The sequence below is a fragment of the Apus apus genome, chromosome 11 (genome assembly GCF_020740795.1).
Source record: "Apus apus isolate bApuApu2 chromosome 11, bApuApu2.pri.cur, whole genome shotgun sequence".
Taxonomy (NCBI): Eukaryota; Metazoa; Chordata; class Aves; order Apodiformes; family Apodidae; genus Apus; species Apus apus.
In genome coordinates this window covers 3293307-3313330 of record NC_067292.1, presented here as the reverse complement: position 1 = coordinate 3313330, position 20024 = coordinate 3293307, and the positions used below count along the sequence as shown (strand labels likewise).

The window sequence follows — 20024 nt, the reverse complement described above, 5'->3', positions numbered from 1 at the left end:
TTGCAGAGCTCAACCCCCTGCCAGGCGTGTCAGGACTTCGGGTCTTCTGCAAGACCCGCTGGTTTGGAATCCGTTTCCACAGCAAACAAGATTGCCAAGATAAATTGTTTGCCAGAGATAACTTCAGGTCCTCAAACACATTACCTAAGAAACGTTGAAACATAACGCTGCACCGAGCCAACTGTTCCCATGCTTCCTGTCCTGGTAGGAAGGAACGGAGCTTATCTCTGTCGTAGATTCCAGAGGGACAGCCACGAAAGCTTCACCTTGTTTAGACTGTGGGAGTTTTCTGAATGCTTCACCTATCAGGAGCATCTGAAATACTGGCGGCCCGTTTAGCCTCCTCTCAGAAATGCAAATGCTGGGAGCCGGATGATTTGTGCAAGGACTCCAACAGCTCCACAACAGGCAGCAAAGCTGCTGGCGGATGGCGTTAGGAAAAAAACCAAAAGGCAAGGTTTACTCTGTCCCTCTGCCCTTCTATCTCAAGCAGACTCGTGCTGCCGAGGGTTCAATTTTGGGCGTGTTCGTAAAGCCCCAAAGGTTCGTCCTCCACGCGGATGTTTCCCCCTGGAGTTTTGCTTTGTGTCAACACTGTGTTTAATTTTTAACTACGAATAAAAGCTGGTTTTCGTAATCCCTTCCCTTTGCAGCCACACGGGCTGTGCTGCAGGCGCAGGGTGATAACATCGTGGCACTTCTCCTGTTTTTAGACGGTTTTCAGTCCCTCTACCACACAACCTGAAGCAAGAAAATAACCTTATTATCCCTCTGGTTCTCTGCCTACTCTGTGTGGTTGACTTTAAGATGCACCCCTTCAATACTGACCGAAGCAATGGCGACTTACAGAGCCAAATTTCTGAACCTCACTGCCTTCATCTGCGGTGCCTTTTGCTTTTTACTTCCTTCTCATTCGATTTGATGAGGTCCGTGGACAGCAATAAAGCAACAAAGAGACAGTTCTGTGTGGTCTCAGAAAAGGGGAACTGTGTAAAAATCAGGAAGCTTTTTAAGAAGAAGGTAAAAGGAACATCCACGACACTAAAGGCTTTTGAAGGCTAGAAACATGATCACCCAGGCAGAGTGAGTGCACATCGGTATCAGAAAAGACTAGATAAAGGGCAAAAAGCAGCAGCAGAGCCCAGAAGGTTATTAAAAACAAGTTGCTTTCAGAGAGGAAAATCAAAAGAACCATAAGCACTGAGCTGTTCAACACAAACCACAGCAGAGCTGGTTATAAAAGCAGATCGAGGCACGGCTGAAAGAAGGCATAAAAACATCCAATAAATGCTCTTTCAAGTCACAGGAAGTCCGCTGAGAAGTCTGTGAAGCTGACAGGGAGTCACAACACTCAGGAGACAGAAGAAAGCACGGGTTCCGAGAGCAACATCTTTCTCCACAGTGAGATCAGCTGCATTTCAACCCGTCCGGAGAGGCTGGGCTTATTTTAGCATAGGGCAAGGAGACCACATGCTCGCTTATTGCAAAAGGAATAAAAAGATCTATCGCCCTGCTGGCCGAAAGCCTTAAATGATACAGCTTCCAGAAACGGTGCCTGCAGGAGATGCTGAAGGGACGTCTGCTGCCATTTTTGGGTTTGGTGCCTTGGATGAAACGAGCTACTGAGCCTGTTCCCTGCCCTTTGGCTGGAGCTGGCAACAAGCAGAAGACCCACTTGCGCTGAGGGCGCAATAAACCCCAGTCAGAAACCTACAATAAGAGCCGCCATCCGAATCAAAGAGCTGGGAGCACCCGCAGCCTTCAGCCGCGGGGAAGAGCCGCGGGTGTTGCCCTTATCCCCCCCCACTCTGGGGGGGAGACCCCAAAGCCCGCTCCTCCCGCACCGCGACACGAAGTGCAAGTAGCTCCCAGAAACTTGGCTGCGCCTCTCCCAGGGAAGTGCCTGAACCTCTTCCTTTCGAGCGCTTCCACCCAGCTGCGTGAGGGGTGCGCTGAGATGGGGGCTGAGGCGGAAAGCGGCGGGGGGGGAGGGGGGGGAATGTAAAAAATTAAAATAAAATGAAAAGATAAACAAATGCAACTTCCCAGAGTGACCTCATCGCGCCGACAGCCGGGACAAGCCCGCACGGAAACGACCGCCACCTCCCCGGCACCCGGCGCTGAGCGGCCCCGAGGCGGGGTTTGGCGGCTCCGCGCCCCGCTCCGCGCCCCAAGCCCCGCTCCGCGCCCCGCTCCGCGCCCCAAGCCCCGCTCCGCGCCCCAAGCCCCGCTCCGCGCCCCAAGCCCCAAGCCCCAAGCTCCGCGCCCCGCTCCGCGCCGCTCCGCGATGCCGGCGCTGCTGGCGCTGCTGGCGGCCGCGCTGCTGGCGCTGCTCGGGGTGCGGAGGGCGGGCGGCCCCGGAGCCTGGACCCCGCTGAAGCGCTGGGCCCTGGGCTGGCTCCTGCTGTTCCACAGCGCCTGGAGGCAGCGGGCGGCCGGCGCAGGTTCCGCCGAGCCCCGGCGGCCCCGCCTGCTCCGCCACGACCCCCACGTGAGTGTCCGTCCTCCCCCCCCTCGACCTGGCACCCCAAATCCTGGGACCCCCCCCTTCCCCAGCAGCTTCTTCCTTGGAAACCCTTTCTGTGACACCGCTTTCCCTGCCATCCCTGGCACCCTCATCTCCCTGCGCTCCTGTCACCCCCCTGGGACACCGTTCCCAGCACCCCCAGCCCCCAGTTCCTAGAACCCTCATCCCCTGGGATGCCCATTCCCCCCCAACACCCATTCTGCTTGGACCCGTACCCCCAGGGACCCACACCCCCTCCGCCTGCAGAACCCACATCCCTCAGGGACTCGCACCCATCCCTGCAGCTCGAATCCCCCTGGGACCTGCATCCCCCAGGAGCCCCCATCCCCGGCATCCTGGTGCCTGGCGCTCCCTCCCACCTCACCCGTAAAGCTGCATAAAGGACCCGCATCCTTTTTCCTCCCTTCAGCTCACCCCTGGAAGGGCGGGGTGGGGATCTTGCCTTTGCAGGGAAAAAGATGGACTCAAATCAGAGCAGCTGATACTGGTGGGAAGAAGCAAACACACTATGGGACACAGACTCCTTTTACTTTTGCACACTCGGTGAACTGAATCTAGTTTTCCAGCTGTACTTGTCTGCTTAATAAACAATAAACTCTGTGTCTTAACCCTGTGCTTTGCCTGCCTTCATGTCCCATCCTGTCAACATTCTCACTGTGCCCAGCAGGGAGGTTCGGGTGAATTTGCTGTTTTGTTTGGTGAGAGGGGATAATGAGACAGGATTTCCCTCAGTTTCCCTTGCCACGCCAAGATTCAGCTTTTGGATTTTGCATCCTAAGTCATTCTCGTGAAAAATCAACTCCTTGCTAACATTTCCTGGAGCCCTCTGGGAATCCTGAAGTCAAAAAATCTAACAAATACATTGAGGCTTCTGCTTAGTATTTAAAACCAACAAAAACAACACTGTTTTCTCTAGTTTTTCCTTGCTACGAATTAAGCTGCTTGCTTGGAATGTTTTGAAGTGTTTTGTCAATCTCGACCAAATTTCACAGGGCAGGAGTGGCACCATCTTCCAAATCAAAGTGACACACAGGATGGTTTGAGATACAGCCAAGGAGTCTGGGATTTCCTCTGTGCTCCTCCAAGCAGCAGCACTGGAGCAACACTTACAAGGGAGGTCTAAAAACCAACCTGGAAAATACTTCCAGAAATGTTGTCTCTGGATTTTTGCATTGGCATCCAATAGACTCACTTTGTGTGCATTCCCAGACTGTGCCCTCAAAAATCCCCCCTTATCTGTATGCACAAGGACAATAACAATCTGATTTTAGTATCTTGGGCATTTTATGGTGAATAAGTTTTCAGAAGCAGAGCCTCATCCATGCCCAAAAATGCATCCACAGATCTTCATTTCCACTTTCCAGCTTTTAAAACTTCACTTTGAGTGAGTTCTGCACAAGTACTTGAAAACACACATCTGCATGGGAAGTTGTGGACTCCTGTGCCTAACTGTTTATGGGATTTGAGATGTTAACAGGCCCCAAAGCAGCCCAGCTGCTAATCATGTTAGTGAAGTGCTGGGCTTCTTACGACTTTCTTTGTTTCTCTTCCTTTTTCCCTTCTAATTCTATGTTTCCCTTAAGTATAAGTTGTCCTACACAAAACCTGGAGCTAAATGGAGAAACAGACTCAGTATCTTGCTTGCAAACACTGTTTTTGAGGACACATTTTGCAAGGATTTTGACCAAGGGAATTTGTCAAAATATTCATCTTAATTCAGAGATTATTTTACCTTTTCCATACTTTTCATGGAATAATTATTTTCCCTCTCTAAAGCTCCTTATCTTCTCCTCCCTCTTTGCTTTCTATATCTGCCCTGAGGAGGAAATGGGAAAACAAGGAAGGGAAAATGCTTTTGTGTCAATTAATGCTGTGTATGCCAGATTAACTGCATGTTTTCATTTCATCCACACATGGATTGTCCTGTTTTGTGAATGAGTCTCCACTGCTGGTGGCAAAACTCTCTGGTTGTTTGCTGGGACCCCAGCTGTTAAATATAAAAAGTGAAAGTAAAATTTGATTCCTAAGAAGAAACGCACAGAAAACAAAGAGTAAACTCACCTCCTCTCCCCTCCCCTTCCTGCCTGGAGCTGGAGCTGAAACCAGTTTCCCTTTCCCTAGGCTCTTGATTCGGTTTACTTCACGGGCTTTGCAGAGACCAACAAGACCTTCCTGATCACTCGTCTTGCCAAACGTCCCAATGGGATGTGTGAGATGTGGCTCTTCCTGAGGGTGGATGGAATAGGAGAGTTTGAAGTAAGTGGTGGCAGTGGGATGACCTTCCAGAGCAGTGCTCAACTCCTGTCTTGAACCTGTCTTAGGATCCCAAGCAAAAGTTCATGTTCTCTGCATCTTCACTCCATTAACATCCTAACAGTAAGACATTGGTGCTGTGACTAAAGACAGTGGCAGAACTGGCCAAATTACTTGATAAGTCTAATTTTTTAAGTAGGTATCTGACACTCATTCCCTTTTTCCCATAATGTCCCCAAAGCCAGCATCTTTTTGACAAGCTCTCTTGGGAAGTCTCCCAGGAAGAATGTGAGCATTCAGTCTTTCTGATGGTGTGCAGCACATGGTTAAGAAGTGATCTTGTATGGTTATGGTTGATTTTTTCCCCTCTTTAGTGAGTTAATGCTATAAAAATCATTGTGGAATTGCCTCTTGTAAAGAGAAAGGGAACCTTTTAGGGAGTTATATGTGCATCTGCTTCAGTCTTGCTAAAACCCAGGATAAATCATTTATTTTGACTGTGGATTGTGTTTTTTTCTTAGTAGCTGACTACACAGTAAAGCAGGAGAGAAGATCTGACATAAATCCCTTTGCACTCAATTAACTTTACATTCACAAATATGTTTTGCTAAGCAGGCATGACCAGAAAAAGCAGGAGACATTCTATTTGCAGAAAATCAAAACAGAAAAGCTTGATGTGTATTACTTGGTTTCCTAGTAATATTTAGTATAATGATACCACTTTGTAGCTTTGTTACTTAGAACTGCCAGCCAAGTCCAGGACCTTGTAGATCCTTCCCTACAGCAATGGGCTCAAGCTCACCTGTAGGAAGGTGACAGCTACAGGAAACAAGATATTTTTGAAAAAGCAGCTGAAGAATTTGGGGAGCTTGCATGCACTGGAAATTTAAATAATTTCAGGAATTCATCAAATTCAGTCTAAAAGTCAGTTTATCCCCAAAATTGTATATCAGCTTGGCTGCAGGCTTGACAGAGTCACTAGTGAAGGAGCTGAGCTCTTGCAGTGACCTCCCTTTGCACAAGTAATTCAGTTGTACTATCAGAAACAATAATCCAATGACTCAGATGTTTTAGATGCAAATTTCCTTCCCTAATACCTGGTGATCTGAATGCAGGTGGAACTGAAAAGCCATTTCAAACAGATGTTCCTCCTGCCGAGGACTGTCAGAGTAGGAATTCACCTGCCTGGCATCCCCACCATCGAACTAAGCAAATGTTTTCCTGAAATGTCTTTCTAGCACCCACAACATCCAAACATGATGGTGAGTGATGAATCTGAAGACATTTGGAGTGGAGGAGGGCTCACTATTGAATACTTAGAGCCCCAAACACGCTGGAAAATAAGCTTTGATGGATTACTCAGGTACTGCAGCACTCTAGTTTCATTTATCTACACTTAAGACCCAAGATTTTTGAACACTACCTGGAAATATAGTTAACTGACTTGAGCCAAAAGCTATTTGGTACCAGTAGCACACATTGATTTTTATGGAATGAAAATACAGCTGGAAATACCTACACCCAGTGCAGGGCTGCAGTACAGCATTGCTGTTCTACCTGCTCACACAACAGCATCATTCTTCTGCAGTGTTGCATCCTCTTCCAAACACATAAGAAACATTTTGCTGTTTGTTTAGCAGTGATGCACAACTCTAGTGCTTTGCCTTCCAGAAAAGGACCCTACCGACAGCAGTGGAGTGAAGAGGAAGGTGAACTAGTCCCAGTTAAATTCTCTTTACAGTAAGAACCTTTTCCCTTTTGCTTTGGTTCATGTGGGCAAAGTAACACACGAAGCCCTTGCCTCTGCTTTCTGATTATGGACTTGGTTTGGCTGATAAAAAATGACTTGCTGGCCAAGGAACACAGTATTTCTGGAGTAATGCTGCATTTGTACCTCTGGACAGACTACATGAGAGAAAGCAGCACTGCCCTGCCAGCTCCCCTTCCTAGGCACTTTGTTGACTGTTGTTTGTCTTGGTTTCCTTTTGTCTGCTTCCTTGAAAAGCAGTAATGTATTTAAAATGATGAAAATCAGAATTTCCCGTCATGATAAAATACAAAGATTGCCATTGTCAGAGGAGCAAATACACAGCTTGGCCTGGTATGACCTGAAAGTTAAGCTAATAATGTTTTTATTTCCCTCCTCTCTTTTCCTAGCTGGGAGAACTTCACAGAAGTCTTTAACTTTAATGTTGACAGCCACCCCAGCACATTTGCACGCGCTTTTGCCCAGGAACTGTGGACCATCGAGTTCTTCCAGAGGGTCAAAAAGTGAGAGGCAAGATCAATTTCTTCTAGGGTTAACTGTCATTTTTCTACAGATCTCCTCAGGGTCTGTCCTGTGTTGCTAGAAGTGATTTTAGAAGGTGGCCTTAATTTGAAATGATCTAAAAAGGACACAGCCCCTGTCAGGTGTCTCCTCACAGCAGACCTGGCAACCTCTAAGAAGGATCCTGCACATGGATGGGGTCTTTCTGATATGTGTGTGGAGGGACCTGCCCACAGGTTTGGTCTATAAAACCCTGAGCATTAGGAATATTTCTTATTCTTTCTTTTTTTCATTGCTAGCAGCCAGATCTAGGCCTTTTCCAAAACCGGTGGTGCAGGTGTATCTAAGGATTGAATTTAATCATGTGGAAAGAGGGCTAAATTGGGCATTTTCATTACCATACAAGGTTCAGAGAGCTGAAAATACAGGAACAAAACCTGAGGATCAATAATGTGTTGCTTAATACAAGCAGAAAACACGTGTATCAACATTGTGTTGTGCTTGGTGATACCTTCTGACTTCCAAGCAGCAACTCTTTGGTAGTACAGCATTTTTTTCAAACAAGGGGCAGTTTTGTAATCTGCTAGGGTGGGAATTGCCATGTTTCATTCTCAGGTATCTCATAGACACGATGGAGCAATAACTGGGAAATGATAATGTGATTCCTAATACGTAAAACCTGGCATAGCCACAACCCAGGTCCTCTGAAATCCCTCCTTCATGTTGGGTTATAAGTCCATCAGATGACTGGCATTGTGGCCACGTTGATTTTGCCTGTGTTGATTCCCTCTTTTCTTTCTCCCAGCCAAAGGGAACAGCACTTCCGACACGAGCAGTGGGGCCAGTCTGTTGGAGAAATTGAACTGGAAAACCAAGAGAAGACTGAACTTTCCCTGAAAGGCGTTCGGAGCCACTCTTATGGTAACAGCACCAGAGATAATTCCCTCCCTCGGGGGAAGAATTCCTGCCTTCACTGTAGCTGGTACTGGCAGGACAGTGGGACTACAGATTATCTTTAAAAATAACCAGTTGCACGACTGGGTGTGAAGTTAAGACATTTCAGAGGAAATACCATGACTGTTCTGGGGACATGCATATTCTTCCCGTGTTACCAATTATGGATACTTCTTCACCCAAAGTTAATATCAAATCAGCTGCTATTAGCTCAAATCTTCCAGCGAAGGTGAATTTGAGGCTGGGTGATTTTGGCTGTTTTTTGCAGGTGTCCGGAACTGGGCTGAGATTTCCCGTTACGTGATGATTTTGGCACACTTTGAGGTAGGTATTAGCACAGCAATGTGCTACTGAACCAGCCAACTGGAAGTGTTTCTGAACATGTCGGTCACATTTCAGTGTCCAGAAATAAGGTGTGCAACCAGGAGTGCTAACTGGTGCCATCACCAGCACAAAGCAGCATTGGGACCTCCTCAAAAGCAGAGCCATGTGTGTAAAACCTGAGATCTTGCTATGCCAGTTGAACCACAAGTTGTTTTGGTGACTTGAAACTGGTTTGTTTTGGTTGATTTTTTTAAGAAAAATCCCTATAGGCAGCTTTACAGGACACCCTCAGCTGCTGCAAATACCTGGGACTCAGGGAGTGCATGCACTGCTGATCCAGGCTGTTGGAGAGCCTGAGGTGTTTGAAGGTATCCAAAGCCTCCATGACAACAGTCAGCAAATATTTCTGCCTGTGCTCGAATTCTCAGCTCTGCTGTGGTGGCAGAGCTGGGGGAGTGGCAGAGCTGTGGCTGCTGGGGGCACACAGCCTGGGGAAATGCTGAATGCTGGTGTTACAAGCTGGCATGCACCCCCAGCAGATGCTCCTGAAAAAGCATCTCCTTTGCCAATGCAGGTGTGAAGAAATCTAAACTCTCTGTTAGAGGCAGGAGTGCAGGAGGCAGGAGTGAATTCAGAATAAAAATTCTTTTCCCAGCACAGAAACACACCTTGGAAAATCCCACAGATGTGCAGATCCAGTAGCTGCTGTGATTTACTGCATGCCTGTTCCTTTTCATAAGGTTTTTGTGCTGTAATGTGTATAATTGGGTATTAACCACTCCCTTTTTGTCATAGCTATTCAGGACTTAACTGGGGCTCTTCTTCTCCTAATTAAAAGCCATCTGACTGCTTGTTAAGAAGGATTTAAAGTGTATCACTGATTGAAGTCCTCACATCCTGAGTGTCTGCACATACCTAACACCAGTGCAGGCTTTTATTTGCTTTGCAGCAGCCAAAGTGGAGCTTGAAGGGATTCAGTCTCAAGGATGGGAGAGAAATGAATAAAAACATGAGATTCCAGTTCCTTATTATCCAACATTTTTTCTGTATGCTGCTCTCAGGCATAGAATAATATAGGTTACAAGAATAATACAGGTTACAAAGCAGGCCCAGCTTTGATAGGTTGCCCATCAGTTTTGAACATGGCTAGCTGACTTGTCTACATGGGTTTTTTCCCTTTTCCTCTTGTATCTGCTTGCTGTGGATTTTCTTTTGTCCTTAATTTGTCCTTACCATGTCTGGTTGGTATTATTGGACTCTGCTTTGCAGCCAGATCTTCATGACAGATGTACTGAGAAGATTTAAAAGTATAAATTCATGAGCTGTATCCAGCAGTTCTCGGTCAAGTCAGTGAATGATCCATGCAAATGAGTCCACACAAATTAGCCTATTTTTTCTTACAGGATGGGACTGCATCACATTTAACAGTTATTAATATGCCAGCTACCACCACCAAGTAAGTAACCAAGGAAGTTTATGCTGTAAAAAAAAGATTTGTCTTAAAGGTGGCAGGAGCTGCTCTGCAGGTCACCTAGGTGCACATTCTTGCTGTGAATCTGGACAGCCCAATTTCCACCCACACCCTCTTGCTCCCCACTCCCTCTGCCTAATTTTCCATTTGCAATGAGTCACAAGGGCAGCTTTTGCCTTCAATTACTTCCCTCCCATTCAACTACTGAGTGGCTGATGCAGCTGCCTGCCTTGCTGTCTGCCTGGTTTAGAGGGACAAATCTAGCATTTCCAGCTATTTAAGAAGGTGTGTCCATCTGTGATGGGGCACTGCACAGGAAGCCCTGCCTTCCTGACTGGTGCCCTCTGCACTCAGGTTAAAGACCAGAGTTCATGGCCATGTGGAACCAAATGACCTGCCTGTCCCACCTGCCCAGCACAATCCATCCTGCAAGCCTCATCTTTCCTGCCTGCATAGCTTCCCCTGCTCAGCATTCCCAGTATCCCACCATACAGCCTTTCTTCTTTATCCCTGCAGCTTTGCAGGGATGAAGGCCACGCTCAGCATTGAAAAGCCAATGTGCTGGTCGTCTTGAGCTTTGGTCACACTTCAGTTCTGCTCCATTTCTTTCCCCTCCAGCCTCACTGTGGGTTATGTCTTTTTCCCTGACGGGAGGAAGGCTGGCATCGAGTGGTCCAACGCCTCGCTGGCCGAGATGGCTGCTGATGGTGTCATCAAGGATGAGCATGGAGTCAGTTTTACTGCTGGTAAGCTACATGGAGCCCAACTGTATTTGCCCTCAGCTTTTTGGCATGCAATTGAGTGTGAGCCTCAGAGAAAAATGAAAGCTAATTGTGTCATCTTGCACCCTGCAAAATATGATGTTGTGCTGAAGTCCTAGGTGTGGGGCATGGTTGGTGGAACTGTGTGCAGCCAGAGCAGCTGTGCAGGTGGCTGTACCAGAGGGAAAGTTACAGTTTCTCTTTGTGGTGATTGTTGCTGATGCTAATCCAGAGAAATGGTGTGATTTTCACTTTCAAGGTGTCAAATCATATGAGGTGGGTTCAGTTGCTCTGGAAATACGGCTTGATCAAAGATTTTACTTCATTTACAAAGCAGACAGGGAAGCCGTTGCTCTTTGGAAAAGCATGCAAAAAGTGAGGTATTTTTTTGGAGATTAAACACTACTGAAGGTTGAAGACATTCTTCCTTTTTCACTCTTATGAAAGGTGGCAAGTACTTCGATGTCTGTGCGAGGCTGGAGAAGCAGGCCTGCCCCGTGGTGTACAACGGCCTGACTGGGAGCGGGGTTTTCCACGAGTGCATTGCAGAATTCCAACTGAACGGGCTGACACGAGGCTGGGGCTTGGTTGAGTTTTATTACAGGTAAAACAATGACAGGCAAGAAGAGGTAAAGAACTTCTACCCTCCTATATTGACCTACGTGGCTACCACTCTGTAGATACCAGAAGCATAAATGCACATATTTTTTTTACACAGTTTAAAGAAATGTTGTTCTTTTCATGCTTCGTGGGTTTATTACATTGACAAACCTTTATCTATATTATTTGAAAAGGAATGATTGTGTAAGCACTTCATACCTGCAGACAAACCATGGGCACTCGTTCGGTTGTTTGTTATACAGGTTTATGCAAGGTTTTATGCAGATCTCCTGACAGGTTTATGAGTTGGTGGATTGCCCATTCCAGAGGCTTATTTAGGCAATCTGTCTTATTATAAAAATAATGAGTCCTCTACCCCAAAAAGCATCTGTTTACAGAGCAAAACTTTCTCACACAAGTATCTGTCAGACTAGAGCACAGAAGACATAAATGTTCAGAAAATCAATACAGGAATGCCTCTTCTAGCAGAAAGGATTCTAGCAACAAAACATGGGCTTCTCAGTGAAGTGCAACAGCCACATGATTGGCACAGTCTTTTATTGCAGCCTTTTCACTACTGAGTCTCTTTTCTCCCATGAAAAAAAGGCAAGTTTTGTTGTTTACATTTAGTTTAAAAGCAACACTAATTCTTGGCGTGCCACAGATGACTTTAAGGAGATAGAGGGCTCAGCTTCTTCTGAAAACCAGATGCATTTAAAGCACATAAAATAAGCCACTAAATCCCCAAACACCCTCTGGCTGGAAACTTTGGCCTGTAGCTGCTGCCAGGTACCTGCTCCACTCCCCCCCCTGGCTCTCAAAACTTGTGTGGTGGAGGAAATGACCCAGCACAGAAAGTCTCTGCTAAAAGCCAAACAAGGCACCCTCTGCAAGTCCAGGCAGTCCTGGACATCTCTAGATCCACCTCAAGAAGATTTAATTGGGCAATGCCAACCAGATTCCCACAGGGTCCCATCTTGTATCTGCTTCCCTTTCAACCCCATGTTAGAAATGGAAAGGTGTGTTTCTGCTTCTTGCCCCTCACCAACTCAGCACTGCTGCTCTTTTTGCAGGGATGAAGCTACACAGCTGGTTCCAAATTTGCAGCTCGGTTCAAAAGCTGAAGGACCTGACTTTTCCTCCTGGCACCCTGCAACCAACAGCTCTCCCCCATGAGTGTTTGCAAGCTTGTCCCAGTGACATTAACAAGCAGAAGCTTTCAAAAAAATATGCTATTCTCTGCAAAATGCACAGTTTTGAGTGTGGAACTCATGGTCAGAGGATGCTGCGGAGGCTGATGGTATAAAAGGATTTGGAAAGAAAAGAGATCGATGCACAGCTCTTGGTGGTTGAGAACTGTGAGGGTCTGGAGGCAATTTAACAGCAGGTTGCTGGAGGAGGGCACTGGGAGGGATTGCTCCATGCTCTGTCTTTTGGTGTTTTCCCTAAGCTGCCAGCTGCTCCCCGCTGTGAAGACCAGGAGACTGGGTTACATGGATCTCTGACCCAATTCAGCAGTACCTCTGTACTTTCAGGTTTGTTTCTGAAATAAAAGCTCTGTCTTCCTGAACCTGCTGATTGTTGTAGTCATTAAAAAGTGGGGAAAACTCTTACAGGTCCTACCACTGATTTGATAGTCTTGGCTGTGAGTGTGTGAGAGCTGAACTGGAAGAAGTAGGAGAAAGCACATTTAAATGAGGAATTCCTGTAGGAATAGCATTAGTGGCCTATGAAATATGTGGTACAAACACATTTTTCTCTTGTCTGAAGGGAAGCCATGGGCTGGTGGTCTGATTTAGAAGACAATCTGAATTTCTTGTTATTCGCTTGGACTTAGATGCCATATTAATCACAACATCCATGTTAGTCCCAGGCTGGCCCAATGTACCAGCTTCTAGTGAATTCCCTACTTAGATGAATCCTGCCATTAAGTACTGAAAATCAAGCATTCTTCATGATACATCAAGAAAAAAAATAACTCAGTGGAAGATCTAGAGAGGAGGAATTCAGGAAAGTTGCCTCATTCTCTATGCCAGGCAGCAATGCTTTGTAACTGCTGGGAGCATCATACGGATTTTGTATATACTATTTGTACATACTATCTTGTAATAGTATCTCCATTCCATGTAAGAAGGAGTGAAATCTGGGTGCATATATATATTAAAATATTTCTTTATTTATTTATTCATAATATCCTGTGCCTGGGTGCTGTACCCCACTGAACACACAGATTTGTGGTGTAAGTGCCATGCCCCTCCTTGCACCCCAAACCACGGGTGAAGCAGGCTTACAATTGCATTTCTTAAGGGATAGTCTTTGATTCCTGAGCTTTGAATTTTAGCTGGACTTCTGCTCTAAACACTTCTCTAGTTACAGTGGAATTAAGAAAGGCCTTCTTGTGAGTCTTGCACAAACTGAAAGGTGCCATCAATCTGTCTATGTGCTGGAGGTCTCAATGCACTGAAACAAAGAGCTTCTAAATTACTGGGGACAATGGTTCTCTGACACAAGGGAAGGCTTCTGCCTCTCTTTACACATAAGAAATCAGTCAAATAGGTAATTTTAGAAAGGTTATAAAAATAACCATGTCATACATCACAGTTTGTTCCTACTAAGTACATGGCTTGTTGTGCTATGATCTCAGGAACATTTGTTCCTTTTTTTCTGTGGAGTTTTTGTCACCTTTTTCCTTCCTTTGTTTTTTTGTTTGTTTGTTGGTTGGTTGGGGTTTTTATTATATTTTCTTTCCTTGAAGACAAAAAACACATTAATTAACATCCCTAATTAACATTAGGGAACACAGGCACATATTCAAGCAAGGTCTTTAGAGGTGTCAGTGAAAATGAGAAAAACTATTACTCTGGATTGGTAGTTAGAGAAATTGCTGTAAAATAATTCCATGTCCAGATCAAAAATGTAAAACCCATCCCTTAAGGAAGGTATTGATTGGTCTGGCTCTTTCTGGCTGGCAGAAACTGGGCTACAACTAGGGATGCCCTGGGGCAAATGGCAGGTATCTCCCCCAGCTCAGTCTCTGAAATTCATGTTCCTGCCATGGAGTGGGCAGAGGAGGATGACGTAGCCTTCAGTGCTCTCCCTTTGTGCTCTTGTTTCTTTTGGTACCAGTGGATGGAGGATTAGAGCACTTGGGAGTTCAGTTTGGAAAAGTTCAAGCAGGGTACAGAAAATGATTAATAAAGTTTTGAGTTGGCAGGTTTATTTGCCAGGTGATGAACTACTGGTACAGTATTTCAGCTTGAAAGACTGAGAAATTGACTTTTGGGGGGGTTTTCTCCCTGGATTTCAAATTAGTTTATAGTGAGCTTGTGTCCAGGACACATGGAATAACTTATTTAATTTAAAATAAATCTACCAAGCCCCACGCTTTGACTATATGAAGTGGTCCTTCTCTTGTGGCTCCTTTCTCGGTGGAAAAAATCCAGCTTGGGAAAAGCTTCTGCAGCCCAAAAGCATTAATTTTGAGGTGGAAAAAAAAAAAAGAAGCAGTAAATGGAGGTAAATCCTGGCCAGAAGTGAAATGTAGCATATGATCTGCACTCGCCCGGCACGAGGGGAGGCAGCTGGAGCCGTGTTGGGATGAGCTGCTTTCCAGCATCTGTACTGTGCACGTCTGGGAGGAGCTGAGCACCTGGAATTCCTGCTGCTTTCAATGGGCCAGTGCACAAAATACTCCCATGTCCCACTGGAGCTCACATGCACGTTGAATTTCAAGATTCAGGCACTCGTAAAGAGGTCATTTAAAGGCTGTCAGCCTCAAACTGAGCTTTTCCCATCAATTTGGCCTTGGCTACCAATGTCTCAAATGGTAAATATTTTACTAGGCTTATTTATTCTCCTTCCTTTGTGCAGTCTGTCATGTATTCACAGTATAGATATCAAGGCCATTTTCAGTGACATTGTATTTCACTGGCAGAAAGAAAGGAAGAATAAAAAATAGTCTGTTTTCTGTTTGGATTTATATCCCAGCTTTACAGTTGGTGAAGCAAAGTGTAGCTCAGGGAGTTCTGCAGTTTATCAACAAAAATGCACTATATGGCTGAATTATCTCTGCAAAGCAACCAATTATTTCAAAAGTAGACTTTTCCCTCCATAAGAACAAGCTCAGCAGCCAAATGACTCAAAGACCTTGCAGACAAAATGACTGATAACCACCCACTCCCTTCTCCCATTTACTGGAACCCTGACTGCCACACACTCCCTCTTGTTTACCATAAAAAGCCACATCAGTTTTTCTCCATCCAAAATTTCCCTTCCCTAAACTGGGGCTTTTTTATTGTTGCTGCTCTCCTAACGTGTAGACAAATAGTTCAGGTGTCTGAAGCCTTCAAGGGGATCTCTTCTCGGGGGGATTTTTGGGTCCTCCCCCACCTTTTGAGGCATTTTACTTTCCTGGTTGAGGCTGCAATTAATTGTAACAATTGATTTTTGCTGTTATTCAGCACAGAAAAAACCCTTCTAAAAACACAGTGCAAGTGAAGTTCATTCTAATCTGGCCATAAAATTTTACGAGGGTTGTAAATCAAAGAGAGGAGTGGCAGCTAAAACTCTGGAACAGTTGAGCTCTGTTCAAACTTTCTCAATAGAGTTAAATCCCTCCAGGAGCAATTAGCCTAACAAGCTGTTTGGTCCAATTATAAATAACGGCACCAATGGAGACGTCTGGAGGTGTCTGCTCTGTGCACAAGAGACTTTCCAAATATGCTGAATGGTGAATGACTTTTTTTTTTTAACCCCAACAGGGGTTGGAGATGCATATCTGACATGTCCCAGCAGCTTCCCTCGCATATTTCTCCAGAAAGGGCAGGGAGGCACAGCAGGATTGCCACGCTCCTCTGGAGTGGCCTCCTGCACTGCTCGGTAGCTGCGAATGGGGCAGCAGGTCTTAAGGGCTGAGCCCAAATCCTTTGGTCAAAGTAACTTAGAAATGTTCCTGTGCACAATAAACCTGGCCATGGTGGGTGGCTGAAGTCCTTGTCACAGCCCCTGTGACATCTGAGACTGTGAGGGATTCTGCTTGCTACGGGTGTCACACCCCTTCACGTGATTTGCAGCAGGAGGCCCATCAGATGCTGTCTGAGCAAGAAGATGTTGACAAGAGCGAAGGTTTGGGTACAGCCCATGGCTGGGGCTTGATGGAGAGAAGTTCTACCTCTGCAGGGTGTCTTTTCTATTATTTGTCTGGAGAGACTCAACAAGGCAGAAATTTCTTTGCTTTGTGACCAAGTGACGTAATTTTCTGCATTCAGGGGCTCCCCAGCCTCAACTAACACTATGGCCTCATTTTTTACTTCTGCTTGAGAGCTGCCCTTACTTTTCCCACCCATCTCATTAGTTTGAAGCATCTTCTTAGTGTTTTGGAGTTTTTTCAGTTGTCATCTGTTTGTCTTTTTCTAAAATATGTTGTAAATTTCTGGCCTTTGTGCTCCCATGATTATGGATGAAGCTTCTGCAGCACATACAGAGCTCACCCCATAAAACTGGTTTTACAAAATGCTAATTAGAAGGTTTCAATTGCAACGACTAACTACTCCCCCTACCCCTTTAGAGTTCAACTTTTCAAAATAGGGCTGAAAGGGTCTCTTAGCCAATCTCTGCCAAAGCATAAACTCCAGCCTTGGTGGAAAAAACACCCACACAAGGAGAAACCAGCACTGGATAATTACAGTAGCCTTAAGGTGATGCCTTTAACTATCAAAAATTGAGACTTTCATAAGCAAATAAGCAAGGTGCTGCCTTGGTTTCAACCCTCACATGACTGTCATCTGAGTTTGTTCACCAAACGCAGCAAAATTCCATGTGTCAGGAGGCACGAATGCTTTAGGATGAGAGGATGAAAAGGGTGGGAAAAGGATGAAAGGTGTTCGGTCTCATCCTGTTTGCACCTTGAAGGGACAGATCTGAATTCTGCATATTGCATCCAGTGCAGAAAAAGTGCTGGTGTGGGCAGCTAAATATGCTGCTATCTGGGTGTGAGTGAACATGGTGATTACTTCTTTTAGAAGCAGTTCCACCATCAATTCTAAATTGACATTTGGTCAGGTCCCACAGCAAGGGGGAATAGGAGACAACACATCCAGAAAGGAATATGCAGGTCAACACCAGTAGCATGAAACTGGCCTGTCCAGAAGTGAGCCACAGTGCCAGGGCAGGACCAAGAGCAAGCTCCTGGTTGAAGGGATGGTGCCAAGCACACAGCTGTGGTGACATCAGCCCATATTCTGTATCTATAAACAGAGAAAAGTGACCATGAAGACACCTGGGACCTGACTTACACCTTTGTGCAGGTAAAAAATGCTATTCATCTTTTTTCTCTACTCTGAAGGCCAGGAAAACAGCAACTATTCAGGCAAGGAGACAATGATGGTTTTTACTCCCATCAACTCTTTTCCTTGGACATTGCAATTCTTTTCCTTCTGCAAAATGACTCAAATTATGAACACTTGATGCTTGCTACTTTTTAAACCTTCCTTTTGGATGAAGCATGGGAAATTCCACAATTTGTTGCATTTATTTTCAATCCGTAAGGTCCTTCGAGTGAGGACTGGCTAACAAGTCAACAAGGGATTAAAAACATTAATTGCAGGCCCTCAAAGTTTAGGAATATTGACCAACCTTTTGCAGAGCTGAGGAGTGGGAAAAGCTCTGGGGTTACACAATGTGCTGTGTTGCTGGTTGTCTTTACTAAAGCATCCAGATCTCAATGTTTCCTTTCCCAGTCCTGTTCCTGCTGTTATTCTAAGGCATGTAGGTTTCTACCACATGTTTATAAGCTGATAAAACCATAATGCCAGGAATGTTTTCCTTCCTCTATTAGATTAACAAAATAAGTGACTTTTCAGATACAGGCCTGTTTACCATCCTCTCTGCACCCTAACACTAGTTGTGAATAAATGCTGTAGCTCATGGAGAGGTGAGAAGGTGAGAAGGAATGTTGATGTATCCATGAATCTCAGTGCTGAGAAGAAATGTCCTGCTCTGCTGGCAGGATTCTACTCACAGGAGCCCCAGTATCCCACCACTGGGCTGACAACCCTCAGCTGTGGCAGGAGGGGTGACATCAAGTTTAGTCCAACTAGCTAAGATCAAGTCCCATCAGACCTGACTGTTGAGCAATTCCTAATTGTCCATGTCAGGCAGCTTTCTGATGACACAGGGTTTGACTCCCATCGAGACAAAAGAGCCACACAAAACACTTTTCATCATGGGGAAGGAGTATTTTAAATGATCTGTAATGAGGTTTTCCCAAAGCCATAAATATGCCTCTCTTGCTCTGTCGTGCAATTAATACAGCTGCGTGTTGTGTGAGGCTTTCAGAACAAACCCAGACATGGAGAAGTTTTGGGGATGGGGAAGAGCCTTGAGCCATCAGGGCCAATTAAACTAAACTCCCCAAATACATAAAGCATTTCATCAAGGGAGATCAAAGTGCCTTTCATGGCAAGGAAGAGCTATGGTCTGTCTCTTACTCATGGGAAAACTCTGGGGAAAAAATTGTCTGGCCAGTTCTATAGCAGCTTTAACTGTCAACTTGAGAGTTTACTCTACATTTGTCCCAGCTTCCCATATGCCCTGGCAGGCTCTTGTGAGCTCTGCCCAGGCCTGGAGCAGCCTCTATGCATTTTGGGGTGGGACATGGAACGGGCAGGATGAAGAAGGGGGAGAAGTCTGCAGAAAGAAACAAAGCCCATGAACAAAACAAGGCAGCACCTGCTGTAGATACCCAATATGTCACATAAATGCTGTGTGATCACCCCCAATAAGGTAGTTAAAACCTCATGTGATGAAGCTCTGCTGATGCTTGAGGCTCTTCTGCAACTGGTATAAGCTGGATAATGAAGATCCATTTCTAACTATCTCTGTCTCTCTCTGGTTTTTTCAGCTTCATTGATGAGCTGTGGCTTTGTGCCCTAATTACACGGATATTCTTTTATTTTATTTCTTTTTATGCATTTATTTTAGTCAAATCCTTACAGCAGGCATCTGGTTTAAATGTTATTTGTGAGAATTATTTCTCAGTATTTCATAGAAATTGATATAGTTTATGGCACTTTGTTAGTTCACTGACTGAGGAGCCAGGACCTTGTGCAATTTTGGGCAAGTACATGGACAAATTGTGCCTGGAGCAGGAAAGCACCCATGTGCGTTTGTTGCCTTCCTTGTTAGTGGGAGTTGCATCGACACAGCACAGTCACTCTTGGTGGAAAGTCCCTCTGCATCTGTTGGAGACACAGTCCCAGAGGAAAGTGTCACCCTGGCTGCCTCTTTGCTCCCTTCACACTGCTGCTCTCTCCTTTCACAAGGTCAGGATGGTTTTGCTGTCTCTCTCCCTTCATTCTGCCGGGACGTGCGCTCCCAATTTGTCTTCCTGAACGACTCCAGAGGGTGTTTCCGGGAGGACCTTGTCTCCTGAATTTGTTTCTCCTGTCTGATTCACAGAGCCTGAGCTTGTTTGATCTCCCAGGGCTGGCGTTTCTAGCAACTCCCTGGGGCTCCATGAAAGGGGAGTAAGGAAGAAGAGTTCACATATGCTATGCAGAAATCTCCATATTTTAAAGGGTATCCTGTATCCCCACTGGAACATTTTTAATGGTCCACAAATCAGGGGGAAGAAAGAAAAAAGAAGTTGAAAACTACACTTAAGGCATTCATTGTTCAAAGCCCAGAGCTTCTGGGGGCTGCTGTCTTGGTGAAGGCTCCACAGGGCCATGATCTGAGGAAGTCTGCGCTGAGATCCAACTCAGAGCCCCCGCTAGCCTGGGGCTGGCAGGGGGTGCTGAGCTCCCAGACACACACTGTTTATCTTTCAGGGAAATGTTTCCATTTTTGGCAAAGGAAGACTATGGT

At 45.6% G+C, this 20024-nt stretch overlaps 1 protein-coding gene across 1 annotated transcript; it reads left to right on the top strand.

Annotated features, from left to right (window-relative positions):
* The first annotated feature begins 2079 nt into the window (after window positions 1–2079).
* Window positions 2080–12729, top strand: LOC127389346 (uncharacterized). Its single transcript, XM_051629759.1, has 11 exons — window positions 2080–2491; window positions 4649–4783; window positions 6019–6143; window positions 6452–6520; window positions 6938–7051; window positions 7855–7970; window positions 8272–8327; window positions 9731–9783; window positions 10417–10544; window positions 11007–11163; window positions 12233–12729. The coding sequence occupies exons 1-11, from the start codon at window positions 2288–2290 to the stop codon at window positions 12333–12335; spliced, it is 1260 nt and encodes a 419-aa protein (XP_051485719.1). The 5' UTR covers window positions 2080–2287; the 3' UTR covers window positions 12336–12729.
* Window positions 12730–20024: the final 7295 nt, after the last annotated feature.

Excerpts from the sequence above, each read along its gene's own strand:
- LOC127389346 (XM_051629759.1), top strand. The coding sequence starts at position 2,288 with ATGCCGGCGCTGCTGGCGCTGCTGGCGGCCGCGCTGCTGGCGCTGCTC. Across the intron at positions 7,971-8,271 it reads CGTTCGGAGCCACTCTTATG|GTGTCCGGAACTGGGCTGAG; the intron begins GTAACAGCACCA and ends TGTTTTTTGCAG. Across the intron at positions 11,164-12,232 it reads TTGGTTGAGTTTTATTACAG|GGATGAAGCTACACAGCTGG; the intron begins GTAAAACAATGA and ends CTCTTTTTGCAG.